At 52.9% G+C, this 23,218-nt stretch overlaps 1 protein-coding gene across 9 annotated transcripts in view; it reads left to right on the plus strand.

The window, feature by feature from the left end:
• The window catches only part of CAMSAP1 (calmodulin regulated spectrin associated protein 1), a 55,030-nt gene that overhangs the window by 21,178 nt on the left and 10,634 nt on the right, over positions 1-23,218 (plus strand). For 6 of the 9 annotated variants that reach the window (XM_036260569.1, XM_036260572.1, XM_036260567.1 and 3 more), the window contains exons 4-10: positions 6,966-7,046; positions 10,119-10,260; positions 17,128-17,267; positions 17,363-17,459; positions 21,798-21,975; positions 22,352-22,443; positions 22,767-22,914. In XM_036260569.1, the coding sequence (XP_036116462.1) occupies positions 6,966-7,046; positions 10,119-10,260; positions 17,128-17,267; positions 17,363-17,459; positions 21,798-21,975; positions 22,352-22,443; positions 22,767-22,914 (878 nt within the window). Of the gene's footprint in view, positions 1-6,963; positions 7,047-10,118; positions 10,261-17,127; positions 17,268-17,362; positions 17,460-21,797; positions 21,976-22,351; positions 22,444-22,766; positions 22,915-23,218 lie in introns of those variants that run through there. The other 3 variants (XM_036260570.1, XM_036260568.1, XM_036260575.1) reach the window with 2 other exon arrangements.

A 23,218-nucleotide genomic window follows, 5' to 3' on the forward strand; every position in this document is an offset into this window, starting at 1 on the left:
CAGGTGAGGATTTAAAAAAAAAAGGATGAACTCTTACAATTTGTGACAACATGGCTGGACCTCTAGGGTATTATGCTCGGTGAAATAAATCAGAGAAAGACATGCACCACATGATTTCATGGATATGTGGAATCGGAAAAAAACACAAATGAATAAACAAAACAAACAGACCCATAGACAGAAAACAAGCTGATGGTTGGCAGAGGGGAGGGGGTCAAGGGATGGGTGAAATAAAAAATAAATCAGAGTATGTATTTAGCTAGTTTTTCTTTTTGGTAAATTGCTTGTTGGTTATGTCTTTGGCCATATTTTGAGGGGAGGGGTATGTTTCCAATTTGATCAGGTCTCTCTCTATCAAGGGTACTAGCCACTGGCCGTATTTAGCAAGAGGCTCCTGGTGGCTGTTGCCTCTTTTCCTGGGCCCTGGGCTGATGTACAAATGTAGTTCCCCGTGTGTAGTTTCCCCCGCTGTCCTCTCAATGCAGTTTTCTGGTGTTTACCTCCTGCTCTGAGGAAGCGCCCCCCCTCTGACTCTGCCCTGTCTCTGGTGGACAGGGCCTCTGACTGCCCCTCCCCTCGGGTCCCCGCCATCTGTACTCCCATGGACCACTTCGGTCACACCCGACAGTGCAGTCGCGGGTGCAGGTGCGGTGTGCGCACTCGCTGGGCAGTTCCCGTACTCTCTGCCTTCACGGCTCCTTCAGGTGTGGGCTTGGGTGCAGGAGGAGACTCTCGGCATGGAAGGGTCTCTCCAGAGAGCTCGGCCAGCCTCCCCTGCTCTCCCCGGTGGGTCCCCCACCTGAGGATGTCGTTTTGCTGAGGGTTCTCTCCACTGAAAGAAGCCCCCGTTCAGTGAGGCTTGGGCTCCTTCAGCTGCGTGTGTGGCAAGGTCTCTCTCCAGCTTCCGTTTTTCGATGCCTGACAGCATCTGAATTCTCCACGAAACTTAGTCATAGGTGCTGTTTCCAGACTCCTGCTCTGTGCCTGCACCCGAGTACAGATTTAAGCTCACATGTATCCTGACCTGTTTCCCTGTGAGGATATCTGTGTGGGTTCCTTCCTTTTTATACATGACTCTGGGATGCCAGGGGAGGGGCCTCATCCCCGCCAGTGACTCTAGCGTCACAGTCAGCCTGTCAGGTGACTTCTGGGAGTCTCTGTGGTCACTTCCCAGGCTGTCCTGCCAGATGAGTTGTCTGCTGCTAAATTCCTCCTGCACACCTGTCCCTGGGTATTGTCTGTAGCACCGCTTGGGGACCCTTCCCTCCATGCTATGCTGCACTCTTTGCCCTGCCCAGGAAGGGCCTTAGCTGTACCTTCCCAGGTGTGTGTGCTGAGGGGCCTTGCCATCCCCAGACCATCTGGCACTAGAGGGGGCGTCGCTCTTCCGGGATCGGGGACATGCCCCGCCGTCCAGATTCCCAGTCCTGTGTGTGAGGGACTGACCTGCGTGCTGTCCTCGGAGTTCTGGAGTTTACCATGAACCTTCTCGCTGTGGCTCTTTTTACTTCTGTTGGTGTCCAGCTAGTTGGTTTAGCCTTTTTTTAAACAAACAAACACAGTTTTACTGATGAACAATTGACATGCAGTAAACAGACTCCACTTCTTGAGTTTTTGACAAGTCACAATCAAGATAACATTTCTGTCCCCCTGAAGTAGCCCCGTCCTGCTCCTTCCCGGTCAGTGCCCCTCCCGGGCCCAGGTACCTGTGGCCTGCTTTCTTCACTAGGGGTGAGTTCTCCTGTTGGAGGTTTTGATGAAAGTGGAACCCTGTGGTGTGTGCCTGCTTGTGTCTGGCTCCTGTCACTAAGCGTGTTTGACATGGAGTCGAGGGCACCTGTCGAGGCTCAGTTCTCCACACGCCAGTCCCTGTGTGAGCTCGGTGGGCGAGCTTCCAGTCTTGCCTCTGCGGATGAAGCTGCGGGGCGCTCGGAGTGGGGCCGCCGGGTCAGGTGACAGGGTGTGTTTAACTTGGGCAGAGCCTGCCAAAATATTTTCCAAAGGGATTGCACCATGTTAAGCCATTTGGGTGGATGTGTAGAGGGATCAGTGTGGTTTAATTTAGCATCTCTCTAGTGACTGAGGATGTTTGTATAAATATATATATATATATTTTTTTTTAATTCCCAATTTATTTATTTTTGTAATTGATTTTAGAGAGAGAGAAACATCAATCAGTTGCCTCCCCCACAGGCCCTGACCAGGGATCAAACTCACAACCTGGGCATGTGCCCTGATCTGAAATCAAACCTGTCACCTTTTGGTGTACAGGACGAAACTCCAACCCACTGACCCACTCTGGCCAGAGCTGTGTATATTCTTTTGTTAGGTGTTTGTTCTGATAGTTTCCCAATTTTTAATGAGGTTGGTTGTCTTAATGAGCTGCAAGAATTTTAAAAAATATATACATATTCACAGTTTAAGTGCTTTGTTGGATATATGTTCTTGTAATGTATTTTTTATTGTTTTGGTGTCGGGGTCATGCTGGCCTCAAAAAATGAGTTGGGAAGTATTCCCTTCTCAATTTTGTGAAGTAGTTTGTGTATGATTAGTATTATTTGGTTCTTAAATCTTTGATGGAATTATGCCTGGAGTTTTTTTGGTGGGAAGGCTTGATTATGGACCTAATCTCTTTAGTATACATGTAGGTACTTAGGTTTTCTCTTTAATTTGGTGTCACTTTGGTAACCTGTGACATTCAAGGAATTTGTCAGCCTTGTTGACACTGTTGAATTTATCAGCATCGAGTCCTATGTCTCCTTATCTTGTTCATGTCCGTGTGGTCTGGGGTGCTGTCCCTACTGGTCCTCTGCTTTTGGTTTTTATTGATTTCTTCTATTTTCTGTGTAGTTTCCCCTCTTGTCTTATTACCTTTTCTTCCTACTTAGTTTGGATTGAATTGGTCTCCTTTCTGGTTTGCTGAGGTGGAGAGTGAGCCCTTTGCCCCCCCTTGTCTCCGATGCAGAATGCGCGGCGGCTCGTCCCTCTGGCTGCACTTGCACACTGTGGCCCTACCGTGCCCTCAGACGTCTTGTTTCATCAGGGGCTATCTAGGTGTTTGCAGTTTAGTCCCCAAATATTCGGGGTGGGGTGGATGATTCTTGATATCCTTTAAACTCTTAAAAATTACTGTTGATTTTAGAGAATTTTAAAAAATATCAGTATTTACCATATTACAAATTAAAAATAAGGAAATTAAAAAATATTTAACTCACTAAAAAACAGTAAGCTCATTTCATGTTAATATAAATGTATTTTTTTATAAAAAATAATGATTTTCCAAAACAAAAAGAAGTAGTGATGATTTTACAAGTTCGTAAGCCTCTTTTCTACCTGGCTACCTGGACAGCAGCGGGCTTCTCGTACCTGCTTTCGTTCCGTTTGTTACTGTCTTGGATCAAAGTGTGTGCAGAAAGCCGGGCTCCGTGTGGCATGCAGTTCAGTCGGAAGGGGAAAGAGTATTTTCATCATCTTTTTCAGATAATTATGCACATTTGTTTTTGATTCTACACCAAAACTTAACAAGTGGTAGTTTCTTGAAGGTTAGTTGCAAATCTGAAGCCATTATCAATTAACCTTTTTTTTTTGTTCTCACCCGAGGATACTTTTTCTTTTTTCATTTATCTTCGGATAGAATAGGAGGGAGAGAAGGAGGAAGTGAGAGAGAGAGAAACATCGATGTGAGAGAGACACATCGAGCGGTTGCCACCCACACGACCCAAACTGGGGCCGGGACACACCCCAACAGAAGTATGTGCCCTTGGCGGGAACCGAACCCAGGACTCTCCAGTCCGTGGGCCGACACTCCAACCGCTGAGCCAAACCAGCCAGGGCATCAAGTAACCTTTAAAAAGTGGAGATATAATTCACACTCTGTGCACGTCCCAGCAGTTCTCAGTGCGTCCCCAGGTGGTACAGCTGCCACCACAACTGCAAGCCCATTTATCTCACCCCAGGAGAACGTGCGCCCATCAGCAGTCACTCCTGCCATCCCCACAAATCTGTTCATCCCTATGGACTTGCCTGTTGGACACTCCGTGTGTGTGAGGCACACCCTGGCCCTCTGTCTGACTGCTCTCACTCGGTGCTGTTTCAGCTTGCTCTCGTTTAGCCCCGTCACCCCTCAGCCCCTTGCCGTAACCTTGCTTGAGGTGTGCAGACCTCCTCTGTCCCTTGGTGCTCCGCCCACACCTTCCAGCGTGTGTGTGTCTTTGCTCTCTTGAGCCGACCGCTGTGCACATTCGGGTGCATGTTTCTGTGTGGGTGTGCTTTGCTTTTCCTTGGGTGGATACCTCGGGGTCGAATTGCTGGGTCATGAAGACCTGGCAGACTTTTCCACAGCAGTGGCGCCTCTCACCTCTCACCAGCAACACCTGAGGTTCCCGATTTCCCGCGTCCTTGCTAACACTGGTTTTCAGATCTTCCAGTGCTGGCCGTGTGGAGGGTGTGAGGGTCTCACTGTGGTCTAGGCATGCGTCCTGGGGACTGGGCGGGGTCCTCTTCCGTGTGCTGAGGCTGTTGCGGGTCTTTGCAGAGGTATCTGTTTATATATATATATATATTTTTTTTTTAAACAGAAATTATATATATTTTTTTTCTTGATTAATATTAGAGAGAAAGATAGAAACATTGATGAGAGAGATAGAAACATTGATGAGAGAGAACATCGATGGGCTACCTCCTGCACGCACCCCAACTGAGGACTGGGCCTACAACCTGGGCATGTGCCCTGACCGAGAATCGAACCGGTGCCCTCTTGGTGCATGGGTCAACGCTCAACCACTGAGCCACACCAATCAGGCAATGTCTGTTCAGATCTTTTGACCATTTGAAAATTGGATTATTTATTTTTTTATTGTTATAAGAATTTTTTTATATATTTTTATGCTAGATCAATGAATTGTTTGTTCTATGAAAATCTGTTTCTCTTTCTTACCCTCTTCCTGTCCCTTTTACTCACCCATGATTTTGTAACATCATGTGCTGTCATTTGGGAGAATGTCTCACTGAGTTTTGTAGATTTTACCAGTATTGTCACATGATATAGCATCAAAAATGACATTTGTGACTATTACCACCAATCTAATCAGAAAATTCTTTCCATATTAGGAAGCTATCTCGATTCATTTTCCCCCAAAACTTTTTTATTTTCTATATTTAATTATGAAAAAAATTAAACATGCAGAAAGTTGAGAGTTATACAGAGAACAGCCATATATATACACCACCTACATTTTACAGTTAATATTTAACAGTACCACCCTGGCTGGTTTTGCTCAGTGGTTGGAGGGTCAGCCCACGGGCCAAAGAGTCCCGGGTTTGGGGGAAGAGATAAACCACAGAACTTATATGCATGTATGCATGAACAGTGGACATGGACAACAAACTGGGGAAAGGGCAGGGAGGGAGGGGGAGGGGGGAATCAGTGGGGGGAAAAGGAGAAACATCTGTAACAAAAATTAATTAATAAAAAAAAGAAAGAAAAAAAAAGAGAAAACCACCTTTGCTGTCAATCATCAAAAAAAAAAGAGTCCCGGGTTTGGTTCCCTCTAAGGGCACGTACCTCGGTTGCAGTTTGTTCCCGGCCCCTCTTGGGGTCATGTGGGTGGCAGCCACTCAATGTGTCTCTCACACGTTGATGTTTCTCTCTCTCTCTTTCTCTCTCCCTCCTTTCCCTCCCGTTCTATCTGAAGATAAATGCAAAAATGTCCTCGGGTGAGGATTAAAAAAAAAATTTAACAGTACTTGCTTTATCACTTATCCATCTGTTTATCCATCTCTTCTAATTCATTTACTTTTCTTTCTTTCTTTTTAATCCTCACCCGAGGATATTTTTCCATTTATCTTCAGATAGAGTGGGAAAGAGGGAGGGAGGGAGGGAGAGAGAGGGAGAGAGACAGAGAAACATCAATGTGAGAGAGAGACATACCGATTGGTTGCCTCCTACACGATCCCTACCAGGGCTGGGGATGAACCACAACTGAGGTACATGCCCTTGACCGGAATCAGGCCCACGACTCATTGGTCCACAGGCTGATGCTCTAACCAACCGCTGAGCAAAACTGGCCAGGGCCAATTCATTTACTTTTAAAGTTATCTAAATTGATTTTTGTTTTGTCTTTTTCTTTAAAAACAATTTCCTACCTTCTTTGTTTTTTGTTAATCCTCAGCCAAGGATATTTTTCCATTGATTTTTAGAGTGGAAGGGAGGGAGAGGGAGAGAGAGATACAGACTGGTTGCCTCCTGCAGGACCCTGACCAGGGCCGGGGTTCAAACCTACAACCCAGGTACATGCCCGTGACCAGAAATTTAACCCTGAGATCCTTCGGTTCACAGTCTGACGCTCTAACCGCTGAGCCAAACCGGCCAGGGCTTTCCTACCTTCTGATTTGAATCACATGAGTTCACTGATTTGTATTCTGGTTTATCGGTGAAAGATTCAGTTCTGTGCCTTTTCCTCAGTGTCCCTGTAAGCATCAATGAGTATTTTTCTCCATGGTATTATTTTATAATTGCAATTTTTATTTTATTTTTGACTTAATAATTCCAGGAGACGGTACTTTAATTTCTACAAAGTTGTTAACTGTTTAAGGAGTATACCATAAACTTGTGACTCAGGTTTATTTACTGTTTCTGTATGGTCAGGGAACTTGTGAGCCAGCGTTAGTTAGGCTCCTCAGTGGGGAATCTCAGCTGGCTGTCTTACCAGCAGCCTCTGGATGGTGACAGGGAAGGGTGCTGTGTGTCCTCATGGCGCTGGGGGCACCTCCTGAGCAGCAGGCCACGGGCTTCTCCATGTAGCACAGGTCACGTGGGGTCCTGGGTTTCTGCGTGGGTACAGTCGTCTAGGTAGCGCCTGCTTCTCGGAGCTGGAGTCGGACCAGTGGAGCTGGGGTCCTGGGTGGTGATGTGCATACAGTGTTGAAAAGCCATCGCCTTCTTGATGTGTTTTCTTCTCCTTTAGGTGAACCTTAAAATGAGAGAGATCACAGAGAAAGAAGTGAGGCTGAAGCAGCAGCTGCTGGAGAGTCCAGCTCATCAGAAGGTAAAGGACATCGGCTGGCAGTGTGCAGGCATGGCTCACGTCCAGAGGGCCGCATCATGGCCACCACTGGTCACTCACACCTCTTCTGCGCCCCGGCAGGCTGACTGCACCTCTCTCCCTGGCAGGATGTCTCGTGTGTAACCTGGGGGGTGAAGGGGGTGTTGGGAGGAAGAGGCTCTGGGCGCTGGCGTCTGTAAGTCAGCAAGTGAGAAGAATGTTGTGCACTGCCAGCAGCCTCACACACCCTGCTGCCCGAGAGGTCCTGGGGGGCTGACGCTATGCCCTAAACCCGAGTGGGGTTTTGGCAGGGCTGTGTGATGTAGCTGATGAAGTGACACAGGTGGTGTGGATGCATTCTGGTCATTTCTATCCTTTCTGCCCTGACATTGTTTATTGGCCAGATACGTGAACGATGACTCCACACCCTAAGCCCGTGCATGGCGTGGCCCAGCCGCGTCTCGTCTGCGGGAGCCCCTCAGGCTGTGGGGTGGTGGGCACCCTACACGTGCCTGCTTTTGTTTCTCCTGTTTCCAGACGAGACAGAGCACACTGCACCCCTCGAGTGCGCTTGGCATCTGTCTCTGGTGCCTGGCCGGTACCAGTTTCCAATATCCCTTGCTCCTGCAGAGGCTAGTGGTGTAGAGGTGCCCGTGACCTTTGGCTTGGGTCACAGCACTGCTCCCCTCACGTCCATACTGTGTCCACGTGTGTATGATGTCTGTCCACACGTGGGCTCGGCCGCTGACCCTCCTCTTCTGCCTTCTTCTCCCTGCTGCCCGAGCAGTCTCCCTCCAAGTGGTACTGGAAGCTGGTGCCCGTAAGTGGACCCGCACCGCTGCCGTCAGGTCATCCTGTGCCGTCTCGTGCTTCCATTCCTCTCACTCCAAGCCTGTGTCTGTGTGAATGTCCTGGTGCTGGTGCGCTCCGTGCAGTGTGGTGGTAACCAAGCGGGCGAACCGGGCTCCGTCTCACACGTAGCAGGAACTTGGGGTCCCGGCAGCATTATAGACAGACGCAGTCTGGTTGGTCAGTTTCCAGGGGGACTTTGCAGACAGTGTTCTGCGTTTCTGCTCACGGACACTGGCCCCTGTGCCACACGTGGACAGAAAGATGGGCTCTCTCCTCTGGGGAGGCCATCGCACCGAGCGACTCTGCTCTGCCCTCTCTGATGCAACGTCCTGAGGGGCACGTCTCAGCACCTGCATCGTGGCTGTAGTGCAGAGGTGACGGCCGAGAGGCCTTCTGCTGCCGCCCGTGCCAGGGCGGGCACCCCCCGCTTCCCAGGCAGGGGTCTCTGGAATCCTGGTAGCGAAGTGAGTTTCCCATGACAGGAACGTGAAAGGGGGTTAGGCTCCAGCCGGGCTGTGCTCTCAGGGTGCCTGCGGAAGGGGGTCTGGAACACAGCTCTCTGGATCTCAGTGCAGTGTCTGGGTCATCAGCCTCAGCATCCCGTCGCCTGGCGGTGCCCTGGGTGCACGCTGGCAGAGGGGTCCACGCCAGCAGGGGTTGGGTCCCCTGTAAGTTTGCTCTCTTTGAGATCTATGAATAACAAAGAAAGCGTTTTATGAATATTTACGTATGTTTTAATCTTTTGAATCCTGAAAGCCAAAGAGCAAAATGCTGACGTGATTCAGTGAGGGTCAGTTGAGAATTTAGCTGCCCTGCAGTAGGGGAGATTTCAGATGAGTTTCATAGGCTCTGAACAAGGACCCCGGGCTGTGGCCCTTCCAGTCTCCTTGTGGTAGTTGATAACCACCACTGTTGGACGGTCCCGCCGACGGGCCGCGAGGCTCCGTGTGCAGAGCTCTGTCAGTGGCAGGTCCCGAGGTGTCACCTTGTCCCTCCACGGCCTAGAGGTTAACAAACCTGACTGGCAGGTAGTTAGACGCACAGGTGTTTTCCCTGATTCTAAGTTCACTTCATTGATCTTCAATTGAGAAACCATTTCCTTCACTGCATGCTGTGGTCAGTTACCATGTGTGCTGTCTGTCTGTCTGTCTGTCTATCTGTGTGGGAGCTGGCCTGGCGCATGCCCTCGTGTCTGCATGCTGGAGCCACGACCCTCCGTGTCATAGCCTCTGCGGTGGCCTGAGAAACAAGTTCAAGTCTGTGGCCAAACAGACCTAGAGATATGGAAGAAGCCTTGGTCCTAATTTCAAAAGAATGTGTTACAGTGTTTTGTATCAGTATCGATGCTGAGGATTCTACACTAGATAGTTATTGAGAGACCACCGAGCAGTTCTCGACTGTGAGAGACCGTTTGCTCTGGGTTGACATGTCTGCGTAGCTGAGAACGCCCTGGCCCTCAGGGTGGCCTGCAGCTCCTCCCTGCAGTTTGCCTGGCGTTGTCCTCTGGAGAAGTGTGGCTGAGGGCCCTGCCGTGTTAAAGCTGTTGGTGCAGGTTGATGCAGAAAACCGGGGACGGCAGGATGTGTGGGGCAGCCTCCTGCGCCTCCTCCCCTGCTTCCGGTGATGGGGCTCGGGGCAGAGCAGCCCTGGCACCCGGCCTCCCCTGCAGGCGAGGCTGGGAGGCCCTGAGAAGCACGTGCTCTGCATGGCACTGCATGCCGCGCTCCAGTCTCCGGCTGCTCTGCGGTGCTCAGACAGCACGCGGGGTCTGTCTGACCTGGTTTCGGGAATTTCTCAGACCGGACGGTCATGCCACGTGGTATTTTCTCAGTGGCCTGACACGCCGGCCGCTGCTGACCCTGAGCAAAGTGGTGGTGCCTGGGCTCCACGCGGCAGGCGCTCGCCCTCAGCTCTTTTCTCACCGTCTGCGGCGTGAGCATGGCCATGTGGCCGTGCCCTCCCCCACCCCCTCCCGTCTGCGGCGGCCCTGCTGTCTCGCAGCCAGTCACTGCCATCAGTGTGGCCATGAGCTCCGTTCCCCGGGTCTTGACGTGTGTGTCCAGGCAAAGTATGTGACCCAGACATTTGAGCTTTTTCCTTGCTATGGCCTTGTTCTGAGCATTGTCCAGCAGCATGACGTGAATTCTCGGTTTACTTCTGCCTGTGATGTGGTGGCCGCCGAGGCACCTCCTGTAGAAACCTTCTTCCTTCTGTCAACCACAGGTGCGCTACCGCCGAGAACACCTGTCCTCGAGGCAGCCGCCCTACTTCCCTCTGCTGGAGGATCTGATGAGAGACGGCAGTGACGGGGCTGCTCTCCTGGCCGTGGTGCATTACTACTGCCCCGAGCAGATGAGACTAGACGGTGAGTGGGGCGCCCAGAACACACCCCGAGGCTCAAGAGCCTCTGAGCACACAGCCCCAGAGGACCACACCTCCAAGTCCTTAGTGCACCTGGGCGAGGAGCATGAGCCTGGGGATGGGGTGATGCTCAGGCCTGACCTGCCCTTTATTGGGTGAGAGGATGGGGGAATGAGCAAAAGTCTAGGACTTGACTCAGGTCTCAGCACGGTCAGGGTGTCAGTCTTGCTGCAGTGATTGAAATACCCGGAGCCCAGTGTGGGGTGGACACCGAGGGAAGAGTGAAGCAGGGCACAGACCGAGATGAGCGCCCCTCTGCTCGTCAGTGATGCAGGTGCCCTCAGCCTGACAGTGGGAGGGAGAGGTGAGGGCACCGTGAACAGACCACGGAGCGTCTGCCGAGGGATGCAGAAACAGGCATCCAGACCAGCGCTGAGCACCCTTCTCTCTGAGGCAGGAGACGCAAGTCCAGGAGGTGCTTGGAGCACGACCCTACCGGAATTTTTTCTGTTAGACTCTGGCCCCGGGGCCGATGGTCAGTCCTGCTCTGCTTCTAGTACAGGAGTGCTGGATCACATGGCTTTTAGACACAGCTTTAAAATACGTAGCTCAGCCCTGGCTGGTGTGTGCAGTGGTTAGAGCATTGCCCTTACACCAAGGGGCACATGTGGGAGGCAACCAGTCAGTGTGTCTCTCTTCCATCATGTTTCTCTTCCTCCCTTCCTCTCTCTCCTCCCTCTTCCACTCTCTCTAAAAAAAAAAAAAAAAAAAAAAAAAAAATTTTATATATATATATATATATATATATATATCAATGGAAAAATATCCTCAGGTGAGGATTAACAAAAAAACACAAACAAAAAACATAGCTCCCCACACAGGCACAAGCCCGCAGTGGTGCTGGTGGGTGACCCAGCGCAGAAGGATGAGATGTTTGCAAGTGGACGTGGCTACCCCGGGCAAGGCCTTCCTGTCCACTTGGAGGATGAAGTCTGTGTGGCCACAGTTTCCTGGAGTGTGAATGCACCTGTTTACCAGTGAACTAGATCCCTGCTGCCTACTTCAGCTTCCCAGGCAGATGGGAACACGTATATACAAATTCTGATTTACAGAACGGAGATAAGCAATTCATCAGATGCAGAGTTCAGAAAACAGGTTATACGGTTGCTTATGGAACTTGGTGAGACATTCAAGGGACCTAGTGAGACCTGCAAGGACCTTAAGGAGACCTTCAAGGAACTTAGTGAGACCATCAACAACATAAAAAAGGAGCAGTCAGAAACGAAGGATGCACTAACTGAAATAAAGAATAATTTACAGGGAATCAATAGTAGACAGGTAAAGCCAAGAAGGAAACCATCAATTGGGAATTTAAGGAAGCAAAAAACACCCAATCAGAACAGCAAAAAAAGAGAATCCAAAATGAGGATAGTGTAAGGAACCTCTGGGACCACTTCAAGCGTGCCAACATTTGCATCATAGGGGTGCCAGAAGGAAAAGAGAGGGAACAAGAAATTGAAAACCTATTTGAAACAATAATGACAGAAAATTTCCCTAACTTGGTGAAGGAAACAGACATACAAGTCCAAGAAGCACAGAGAGTCCCAAACAAGATGAACCCCAAGAGGCCCACACCAAGACACATCATCATCAAAATGCAAAAGGTTCAAGACAAAGAGAGAATCTTAAAAGCAGCAAGAGAGCCCTGGCCGGTTTGGCTCAGCGATTAGAGCCTCGGCCCGCGGACCAGAGAGTCCTGGGTTTGATTCCTGCTAAGGGCATGTACCTCAGTTGCAGTTTGTCCCTGGCCTGGTTGGGGTCATGTGGGTGGCAACCACTCAATGTGTCTCTCTTTCTCTCCCTCCCTCTCTTCCTCCTGTTCTATCTGGGGGGGGGGGGGGGGAGGCAAGAGAAAAGCAGTTTGTTAACTACAAAGGAGCTCCCATAAGACTATCAGCCGATTTCTCAAAAGTAACTTTGCAGGCCAGAAAGGAGTGGCAAGAGATACTCAAGGCGATGAAAAGGAATGACCTACAACCAAGATGACTCTGTCCTGCAAAGCTATCATTTAGAATCGATGGACATATCAAGAGTTTCCCAGACAAGAAAAAGCTAAAGGAGTTCATCACCACCAAACCATTATTGTATGAAATGTTGAAGGGTCTTCTTGAAGGAGAACAAAAATATGAACAATAAAATGTCAATTAATACATCTCTCTCAACAACTGAATCTACAAATAAAATGAGCAAGCAGAACAGAAACAGACTCATAGATACAGAGAACTTTTTGTTGCTTGCCAGATGGGTGGGGGCTGGGAGGATGGGTGAAAAAGGTGAAGGGATTAAGAAGTACAAACTGGTTGTTAGACTGATGAACCTCACAGGGAAGTAGGGAGGGAGGGCAGGATGAGATAAACCAAAGAACTTCTATGCATATATGCATAACCAACGGTCACAGACTAGTGTAGGAGAAGGCAGAAGTGGGGTGGATTGGGGAAGAGGGGCTCAATGGGGAAAAAAGGGGGGGGACATATGTAATACATTCAAGAATAAAGATAAGTAAAAAAAATAATAATAAAAAACGGACGTGAAAAAATGAGGCAAGTTTAACTTCAAGAAGAAGAGGAAGTCGAGCAGTGTCAGCAGGCCGCCACAGCTCGGCCCGAGAGGTGAAGGGAGACTTGGCTGGGTGGAGCACCCCTGCTCTCTGACTCATGCAGGGGCCATGGGACCCTCATGTCCTCCGCCCAGCGCAGGTGTGGGTGCCGTCCGCAGTGACAGGCTGGACACGGGTGCTCACTTCGCCGGAGGGGGTGGGGAGGGGCAGTAGGCAGGCCAGAAGATTGCTGTTTTTCCAACAAACTTTTAAAGTGCTGTTTGGCTTTTAAAGATATTATGTACTTTGTTAAAATAAAGATTAATTTAAAATTTTTAGTTAAATTCAGTAGTAAATCTTAATAGAAACTTTAAATGTATAAAACTAAAAACATTTTTTAAAAGATTAATACAACAGACAACCCTGTGTAGAGATTGATCAGGAAAAGAGGGCAGAAGTACAGACCAGCGCCGGGAGGATGTGAGCACGGACTCGACACCCAAGCAGACAGCGAGGGAAGTGCTGGGCGCCTGCGCGCTGAGGTGTGAGAGGAACTGAACCAGGAGCAGGTGGAAACCTGGACGGAGCCTGGACTGCACAGGGAACAGACCCGGAAGAGAGCGTGTCCACACACAGCTGTCCACCAGGTGTTCGATCGCCCTGTTTCCTAAGACCTGCCCCAGAGGAGAGGCAGGAGCTGTGTAGGAGGATCACTCCCTGGCCCGGAGCAGAGTGTGGAGCAGAGAGTGCGGGAGAGGGCAGCTCTCGCTGCTTGCCAGGCAGGCGGATCCCCGGAACTGAGCAGTCGAGTGCCTTCTACACGGGTGTCTCAGGAGGTGTGGCACAAAATGCTGTTAAAAGCCACTGCCCACGGGTGGTGGACGCTCCTGGCCTGCTGGTGCCTGATCTGACCCTACAGAGTTCTCCGGCCCTAACGTCCTTGGATGTGAATCTTCGAGAGGCAGGTTCTCAGCCAGACAGGGTTGGGGCAGCAGGCCGCCCCTCGGCCTGCTCTGTCCCCTGTGCTGCACTTCGGGCCGCTCGTGGGGAACGTCGCGAACAAGTGGGCTGTTAGCACACTCAGCTCTGCAAGAAAGATGCAGGACCCCCTGGAAGGGCTTGTGAACTTTCTGCAGAAATGCTGAGAATTGGTATAAAAATTGTAATTTTCCCATCTTGTTCATAAATTTATTGCCAGTCTGTAGATAATATTTTTTTTACTGAAATTGACAAGGTAATCTAAAAGTTCATGTGAAACCGTGAAGGCCGAAGGGACAGAATTAATCTCTGGCATTTCCTTGGTACGAGGTTCAGTGTGCAGAGGTGCACATGGGCTTCCTAAGCGGAGCGCTCCGTCAGGTTTGTGTCTCTTGCTCTCTGACCCTCGAGAAGGCCGTGGGGAGCAGAGGCGTTTCTGTCCCACAGCAGGTGTCAGGAGCGTCAGCAGTGGTGCGCACTGGCCTGCTCCAGGTCCGATTCCGCCAGCTGCCCGGCCGTCTGCCCCGCCGTTGCTCCCCTCAGGCTCTGTCAGCGTCCTCCCAGTTGCTGTCCGCTCTGTGGTCTCAGGTCTGGGGCCCTTCTTTGTTTTTCTTGACCTTGATGTTTTCAGACTCCAGGTCACTTAGTTTGTCGAATGTCCCTTGTTTGGTTTTGTCCAGTGTTTCCTCCTAATCAGATTCAGGGTGTGTGTTCTTAGTGAGAGGGATGTATCTTCTTGTCGCATCTGGTTGGGGACGCGATGGTGTGCCCTGTGTTGATGGCTCCAGCTTTGGTCAGGTGGTTCAGTTGACGTGGGATGGGTTTCTCCACTCTGAGATCATTAGTTTTGCTTTTTAATTAACTAGTAATTAGGGGAGAGGCTTTGAGACCATCAACATCCTGTTTTTCGTGGAAAGGTCATGAGGCGGTGTCATCCAGGGCAGTCTCTCCTTTCATACCTACTACTTAGCATCCTGCCACGAGGGGGCGCTGTCTGCTCGCCACGGGCTTGCTTGGTCCCTTGTTCGCTTGTGTTGGGATCCCCTCAGGGATGCATATTGCATTCAAGGGGTTCCAGTCCATCTCGGTCAGTATTCTGTTGCTTTGACGGTCCCAGACTTCAAGAAGAGGGGGTCACTTGCTGTGCAGAGGCCCAGCTGACCTGAGTGATGTGGGCTCAGGAGTTGCCATGTGGCCCTGTGGGGGGCCCACAGCTCACAGAGAGACAAGGGGTGGGCCCTCAGATGGCAGTGCAGACGGCTGTCTGTCTGGGGGATGCAGGGAGACCTCCCATGTGAGGTACACCCTGCCTTGGGTGCAAGACGAGCCCGGAAGAGCCAAGGTTAAGGACTTTGAAAGAAAATGCAGAGGGTATTTTCTAGACGTCGGAGTTGGGATGGATTACTTACTTAAATGACAGAGCAGCACAAATACTGGAGAAGATGCCTGTGTTAAAGTAAAGCACGTTAAATTCAGTTGGCAACACAGGGCATCATCAGCAGAAGTACCACAACCGTGTCCGTTGGAGGGATCTAGCAGGATAGTCGCACAATCCTGGGTAACCGTGTTGCATAGAGAATCCCTACACATCAGTAAGGAGAAGACACACAGCCCAGAGGTACAATAGAACAGGCTTTTCCCGGAGAGGAAATCAGAGTGACACCACCAGGGACACAGTCCACACCCTGTGGGGAGGGGGCGGCCTGGTGTGAGCAGAGTCCCCTTCTGGGGCATACACATGCACAGCACACACAGGCTCGGTCTGTGTAGCTGTTAAAATAAATGACTGGGCCCTGGCCAGTTTGGCTCAGCGGTTAGAGCGTCGGCCTGCGGTCCGGAGAGACCCGGGTTCGGTTCCCGCTAAGGGCACGTACTTCGGTTGCAGTTTGTCCCCGGCCCTGGTTGGTCGTGCGGGTGGCAGCCACTCGATGTGTCCCTTCACGTCGATGTTTCTCTCTCTCTCTCCCTCCCACTCTATCTGTACGAAAAATGGAAAAATATCCTCGGGTGAGGATAAAAAAAAATAAAAATAAAAAAAATAAATGACTGGAGTCTGCCCACATCAGCCTAGTCTGTTTGGAAAGGTGGTGCTGGGTCTGGGGAGCAGACGGGCTGAGAAATGGGAGGCATGATGCTGTCATGAATGTAAACGTGGGGGTGCCGGTCAGCAGGGCACACTGCTCGGGGCGGCGAATGTCACGGGCCCCGCCTGGGAGGGCCGCACAGCTCTGGGGGGGCAGTTGCCTGGGGAGCTGGGCTTTGACAGCATCTGTCCTTTTATTGCTGAAGGAGAACAGGATCTGCATTGGACACCGTGTGGCGGTGACGCATTCCATCTAGGTGCAGGGTACCTACCTGGGGGCTCATCTGTGTATTTGTAATACTTCACGGTCAGAATTTTTTAAAAAGAAACATCTCTTAGCAATAGGAATGTGCACAGTTACTCAGCTTGTAACTGGTTTCTCTGAGCATTCCTAGTGCTGGGTGTCCTCTAGGACCCTGGGACCCGCTCTGTGCTCCCAGACCCTCGGAGACAGCTTCTCAGGAAGCAAGTCACTTCGTCTGTGTTCCTCAGCTCCCTCTGTCAGCTGCCTGTTTGCCTGTTTACAGGCAGAATTAACTTAAATCAACATTACAGCTTCTAAATTAGTCTTGACTGTGTCTAGGGGTTCTTGTCTGAGAGACCACCAAGGAGCCCACCAAGGAGCACTCCCCTCAGGGAGGGCCGAGGGTGCTCTGGCAGCAGCAGGACACCTGTGCGGGTGTGCTGACCGAGGGCCTGCTCCTGCACAGTGGAGAACCGTGGAAATTGTCCTGTCCCATCACTAGTAACCACCTGTCCCCACCTGTATCGTGGAGGGAGACTTCTGCTGTGCCCAGTTTCCTGGATTTTGTGATCAATAGGATTTCTGTGTCATCCTGTGGGCAAGCCTGGTGTTTTTCTTGTATGTGCCACCCCCTCACCCCCACCGTGGAGGTAACTCTTTCAGAGGTTCCCGATGGTTCAGCCTTAACCAGCGTAAACTGAACGGTGACGGCGACCATCCGTTTTGGAAGCCCAGACTTAAAATCTCAAGTAATTCCAGTTATACTTTCTAGATGGTAACAGTTCAGTTCCGATTCTGGAGACTTCTCCAGTGTTTCTGTTGAGGGTTTTCTCTCTCTAGTTAGTGCTGCTTGTAGTACTAGCTGTGATATTAAAGTCTCTTCACGTCACGGCCTCTGAATGTCCCCGCTGCCTCCACACGTGTGCAGCAGGCGCCTCCTGGTAACTCGCACTTCCTCCTTCCTTGGCAGACATATGCTTGAAGGAGGTGCCGTCGATGGCCGACAGCCTCTACAACATCCGGCTTCTGCGAGAGTTCTCGAACGAGTACCTGAACAAGTGCTTTTACCTCACCTTGGAAGACATGCTGTACGCGCCCTTAGTGTTGAAGGTAACCGGGGGCTGTGGAGCACATTTGGAACCACACGTCTCACAGCCTCATGGGAACGAGCTGCTCACTGTGTCCTTGGTTTGTGTGTCCTGCAGCCCAACGTCATGGTCTTCATTGCCGAGCTCTTCTGGTGGTTTGAGAACGTCAGACCAGATTTCGTCCAACCCAGGGACGTTCAGGAGCTGAAAGATGGTGAGTGACAGCCACATTCCACAGGCAGCTGTCCTCTGAGAGGTGCTCAGTGCTTCAGGTGTCCCTGGTCCCGCCGAAGGCTTCAACAGCAGTGGTGTCCGAGTTCGGACGGCTTGGTCTGGGAGTGGGGCCTGCACCCTGTCTTCACGGCCTGTCTGGTGCCTCCCAGGTGGTCCTCGGGCTGTGCAGCTCTGGGCCCATCTGTCCCAGAGCCAGAGCCTCAGGGTAGTGGGTGGTGATGAGGTGCAGCTGTGCTCGGGTCTGCCGGCCGCTCCCACCCGGCATGGCCTTACGTTTGCCCCCCAGCAGGCGGACCCCCTGTGTTCATCGAGTAGGACATCTGCCTGCCTGCCTAGAGAACCTTAAACTCCCAGGAGGTGCTGGGAGTGTGTTCTCATTCTTGCAGTTCCTTACAAAGGAAGTCAAGATGCCACAAAGGAAAAAGTTGATAATTTAGCCACAATAAAGTAAGATCTTTTTTTCATTAAAAGATGACAAAGAGTAAAAAAAAAAATCAACTGTCCACAGGGAGAGGAGATAGTTGCCACACCAATAGGTCACTAGACTGTGTACAAGTCCCCACAGCAGCGCCCACAGCAGTGAGCAGAAGGCAGACCCGCAGGGAGACGAGCAAACGCACCCTGACCACCTGCCCGCTCACTCACGGAGGTGCTCTCCTCAGTAGTTGGTGAAAGTCGTTGTGACCCCCAGACGGGCGGGGGCAGTCGAGCAGTGCTGGGCTCCTGCTGTGCCCAGGGCAGGCTTCTCCACCCTGTCCCCAGCTCAGGCACCTCAGCATCCCCCTCACTGGAAGGGCCAGTAGCCTTCTCTGCCACCCCATCCAGCCCACCCAGCACCCACAGGAGTCCCAGGAGGCCGTGTTTCGTGCCCGCTCACCTCTTTGCCTCGGACCTCACTGCTTTCCCAGGAGCCTGACTCCCTCCCTCCTGGAGACTCACGGGCAGCTGCTCACTGAGCAGGAGCTGGGTGCAGAGCACGGTGGGATGGGTGCTGGGCATGCAGCCAGGCCCTAGGGTTGTCGTGTGGCCACCTGCGGGGCACTGCCGTGTCTGCTCCTGGAGGACGGGCCCTGGGGGATGGCTGTGTGCAGGCAGGGTTCGCGGGTGGGCTTGGAGGCAGGAGACAGCGCAGGCGTGTGGGAAGCTGCAGTGACCTGGTGGTGACCTCCCCTTGGCTGCTGGGCCTCAGAACGGGCTTGGAGACTCCCACTCGGGTGTGCATGACCAGTGGGTCTCGAGACAGGTCCCCTTGTGCAGCCCCCGTCTTTAAGGGGTGTCTGTCTAATGCATGCTGTGTGGGTGGCTGGGCCTGGGCCAGTGAGGACAAACCCTGCAGAATGTGTGTCTGACGGAGCAGGTGCTGGCCTCCTGGAGCCACATGGCTGATGGGCCACCCGTGGCCTCCTCGAGGATTAGCCATGCTGGGTAGGGCTCAGCATTGGCCCCGTGGGCGCCTGGTAAGTGGGGATGTGCCCTCTGGCTCCTGTGGTTAGGTCCATCCCTGCCTCTGGCTGCTTCACCATGTGCCCGTTGTGCCAGCCTGGCGGGTGGTGACAGACTGGCTGGCATAGCCACACATCTGTGCGCATTCCATCTGTAGCGGTGCTTGGCCTCGTCAACAGCTCCCAGCAGAGGCCCCTTGTGGCTGTTGACAGCAGCCAAGGGTGTGGTGCCCTGGAGGGAGATGATGGGCGGGCGTCTGGGCCCTGCACCTCTCCGTCTTACAGTGACCTACCAAAGGGCCAGTGCGCCCTGTGACTGGGAGTGCCAACGGCCCTCTGCGCGTGTTGGACAGTCCCAGACGTGGGCACGAGGTGTGTGGCAGGCTGTGTGAATGCCCACCTGGCTGTTCTGGGGAATTGTTTCCCTTGAGGCAGGAGCAGGGCTGCCCCAGAACCTGGGGTGCTGCTCTCTGCCTCTGCCACCGGGACGTGGAGCCTGGGGCCCTCTTTCCTCTAGGAGCTGCAGAGGGAGGGGTGCTGGCCTGTGTGCCCAGGCCTCGGGGGGGCTTCCTGCCTGGCGCCCCTTTCAGAGCCTCTGTCACTCAGCTGGAGTGGTGCTCCAGGTGCTCTGTGCTCCTCCAGCTCCTCCAGGGGACAGGCTTGAGGTGGAGGAGCTTGGATGACCTGCTGTGCTCTTGAGAACGTCACGAGTACAGCAGGACCGAGTCTGTCCAGGAGCGGCTGGGTCTCTGCTCAGGGTCTCAGGGTGAACCAAGTTGTCGCCTGTGCCCAGCTCTTTTCTGGATGCTGTTTCCAGGCTTCTCGTCGTCAGCAGTCACAGGACTGAGACCCCTGTATCTCTGCAGCACAGGGCCACTCGCTCTGCTCCTGGAGGTCAGAGGTGGCTCTGGGGGCCTCTGCAGGACAGCTGCACTGGGCTTCTGCTTGCCTGCCTTTGGCCAGGCTCCATCTGCTGTTCTCGGGAGAGGCCTGGGGTGCTGCGTGGAGATACAGGGGCCACCGTGCGTCCTTTAGCTCCTCCAGGGGCACTGACCCCGTCATCCCTGATGGGATCATCATTGGTTCTCGTTTACACCATCTTGGTTTGGGACGAGGCCATTTCTAAGGCTCCCCTCAGCCTTCCCAACACCCGGTGTGGCTGGCGCAGCAGGCACCAAGTATGCCCACTCCGAGCATACATTTGGAGACTGGGGGATGGCCCAGGCGGCCTCCATCCTTCCCCACTTGGACGGGCCCCCGTGGTGCTTTAGTCTCCAGTATGCGTACTGACTTGGACCTGCGTCCAGCGGCCTGCACCGTGCTGGGTGTCCCCTTGCCCCACTGCACAGCCCCTGAGTAAATGCCGTCTGTCCCTGTGGGGAAGGACCCGGGGTCCCTGCCACGTCTTGCCTTAGTGCTGCAGGGCTCTATCCAGGCAGTCGGTTCTAGGCACAAACCCTGGCTCCGAGTAGTGACTCTCTGAGGGGGTGGCTGCCCTCAGCACCCTGATCATCATCTTTGGTGTCCTCTCCTGGACCAGGACCCTCTAGCCGGCTGCCCGCCCCAGGGAGGCTGTGCTCTGCTCGTTCCCAAGGTCACCACCAGGCCTGGTGGCTGCCTCTCTTTCCCTGCGGTCCCACAGCCACCTGGCCGCCCGGTGCAGGGATCTCAGGCAGTCCTGGTGTGCTGCCAGGGGCCCTCGCGTCTGTGTGTTGGGGTGTCTGTCCCCCTGCCTCCTCCGCCTTCCATAGCACACAGCCGTCCTGGTCACTCCCCTTGGTCAGCAGAGGCCACTCTGTTAGTCCATGCACGCAGCTCATCAGGGCACTGCAGCACGTGTCTCTCGAACCCTCCCAAAGTGGCCCTCTCTCTGATCCAGGCCAGGCCCTGGCTGCTGCCCTACCCTCCTTGCTCCCCCGTGGGGTCTCTTTCTCCCTGACAGGCCCAGCCCATGCTGGTGAGCCTGGTGGCCAGAGTGGGGTGGGGGCAGGTCCTGCAGGGGCACATGACATCTTGCTAGAGGCCTCCGCAGGTCTCCAGACACAGGGTGGGGCAGGGTGGTGGTGGTGCTGGCTTCCCCAGGAGGGGGACTCTCCTCTCTAGGCACCTGGAGTTCTAGGGAGTCTGGGGATTCAGGTTCCCAAGGCCCAGAGTCCCTGTCCCATGTGTTGGGGTCGGCACGGCAGCTTCCACAGCCGGTTTCCTGAGCCCCAGACCTCGGGCTACAGCAGAGCAGAGCTACGCCAGCGCCTCCCGGCTCCAGGCCTCCTGTTACCGTCTCTTCACACTCAGGGGCAGCGGGCTCAGGCCAACCACCCCGCCGGTCGTCCCACGAGCTTCCCCACGCTTACCTCACCTCAGCCTCTGCGTCCCCCTGCTGGCCACCCCCTGTAGACTGCCACCCGTGCCAGGGCTGTCCCCCCTCCAGCCGCCGTGCTGCTGGGTCCTTGTTGCCAGCTGGCCAGGGGGGATCCAGCCCCCGAGTCCAGCTCCTGCCGCCTTGGACTGTCCCTGGCACCGCTGTCTAAGGCCAGCTCTCTGGGGAGCAGTTGGAGACAGGGTTCCTGTTGAGGGACTGCAGTGACCACTGGGGTGGTCGGTCACACTGGAGGCTGCTTGTTGGTGGTCAGAGACACGCCAGCCAGTTTTACCACTTCTTGTTCTAATCTATGTTGTATCTGTAAGTTTTAGTGTAGTGTATGTAGTGGTCATCGTTACAGAGTACATTTGTCATACTTGAACAGGTTGTTTGGAGAAGCTTGGTTTCAAAAAGTAGTGTTGTTTTTGGTGCTTATAAAGCTGCTGGGTGTTTGCATGCTTCTTGCTAAGTACTTGTAACTGACATAAGCATTTCTGTACAATTTCTATTTCTGCAGCAAAGACAGTGCCACCCCAGAAAGGCAGTCGGCCCCGTGTCCCCATCTCCAATGCCACCAAGCGCAGCTTCCTGGGTGGCCCCTCGGTAGTGGGCCCGGCCGAGCTGCAGCCCCCCACCCCGCTGTTGGCCGAGGGATGTCCCCGGTACCATCTGCACCCCGAGGAGCCGGAACATTTGTAAGTCTGTCTGCTTTCGGAGTTAAGTCGCCATTCTGTTTTACTCTTGTTCCTGTTCACAAGAGGGAGTAGGGACAGTGAGCAGGAGGAGGTGGTGAGAGGTCTCCCCAGAGGCAGGAGGGGGTCCGGATGCACGCTCGATTCTGCTGGTGGGATTGGACGCTCATCTGTCAGACTAACCAGTGTTTTTCCCAGTGCAGTTGTGGGTTATTTGTCCCAAGTTTGAAGTTCTTGGGACTCTTAGTAATTATTTTCCCCAAAGAATCAGAATTTCTCACAGAGGGTGTGAACTAATTCATGATGGTCTCTAGTTTCTTTTGTATTTCCTTTTTCCTTGGCGATTGCTAAGCCAGTGGTTTTTCTCTCCTGAATTCAGGGGGAAAGGAGCTTCTGCCTTCAGCCCATCGCACCCCCTGCTGCCCCTGCGGCAGCGACAGCAGAGGCCGGTGCCAGGAGAGGACCCCCCAGGTGAGCGCCCTCCTATCTGATGGCTGTGCGCGGGGTGACGTGCTCTCATGTGGCCTCGTGAAGTCTGGCAGAACCGTAGGATCTTTACGGTGGACATACCATAAATCTAATAAATTGTGTGATGATACAGAAAGCCGCCTTGTTTGTACCTAAGCAAGAACTCGCATGTATTGATGTTCCTTAAAATGGGGTCTTGTTATTCCGTGACCCTGTTAAGTGCTGTGCCTCTCACTTTTGAAAACTGCCTTGTGAGATTTTGTACTTTCCGTGAGCAGTCTGGGGTGTTAATGCATTTCCCTGAGCAGCGGTCTCTGTGCCGAAAGGGTTTCCAGTGACACAAATGGGTTCCTTCCCGCTGAGCACTGACTGCTTCTCGCGCCCTGCAGATCAGCGGCATCGGTCCAGCTCCTTGACCCGAGTGGACGGGCAGCCCCGGGGAGCAGGAGCAGCATGGCCAGAAAAGAAAGACAGGTGAGCTGCACGTCCCTTAGACTGAGAGCAGCCTCCCCCCGGGCCCGGATCCTGAGGTGTGCCGAGGCCCTGCAGTGCGTTCGTGGGGCAGAGGGCAAGGGCACCCTGATGGGAGGTGCTGCAGCCGACTGAGTCGCAACCGGTGTAAGGACCCTGCCAGGCAGCGCAGAGATCTGCAGAAGTGTGAGCCGTGTCCTCCTTACACTGCCAACTCTTTGGTTTCAGAAAATGACTTTGTTTTTTGCCCTGGCTGAGTTTGTTCAGTGGTTAGAGCATTGGCCCACGGACCAATGAGTTGTGGAAT

This window comes from Molossus molossus, unplaced genomic scaffold (genome assembly GCF_014108415.1).
Source record: "Molossus molossus isolate mMolMol1 unplaced genomic scaffold, mMolMol1.p scaffold_m16_p_14, whole genome shotgun sequence".
Classification (NCBI taxonomy): domain Eukaryota; kingdom Metazoa; phylum Chordata; class Mammalia; order Chiroptera; family Molossidae; genus Molossus; species Molossus molossus.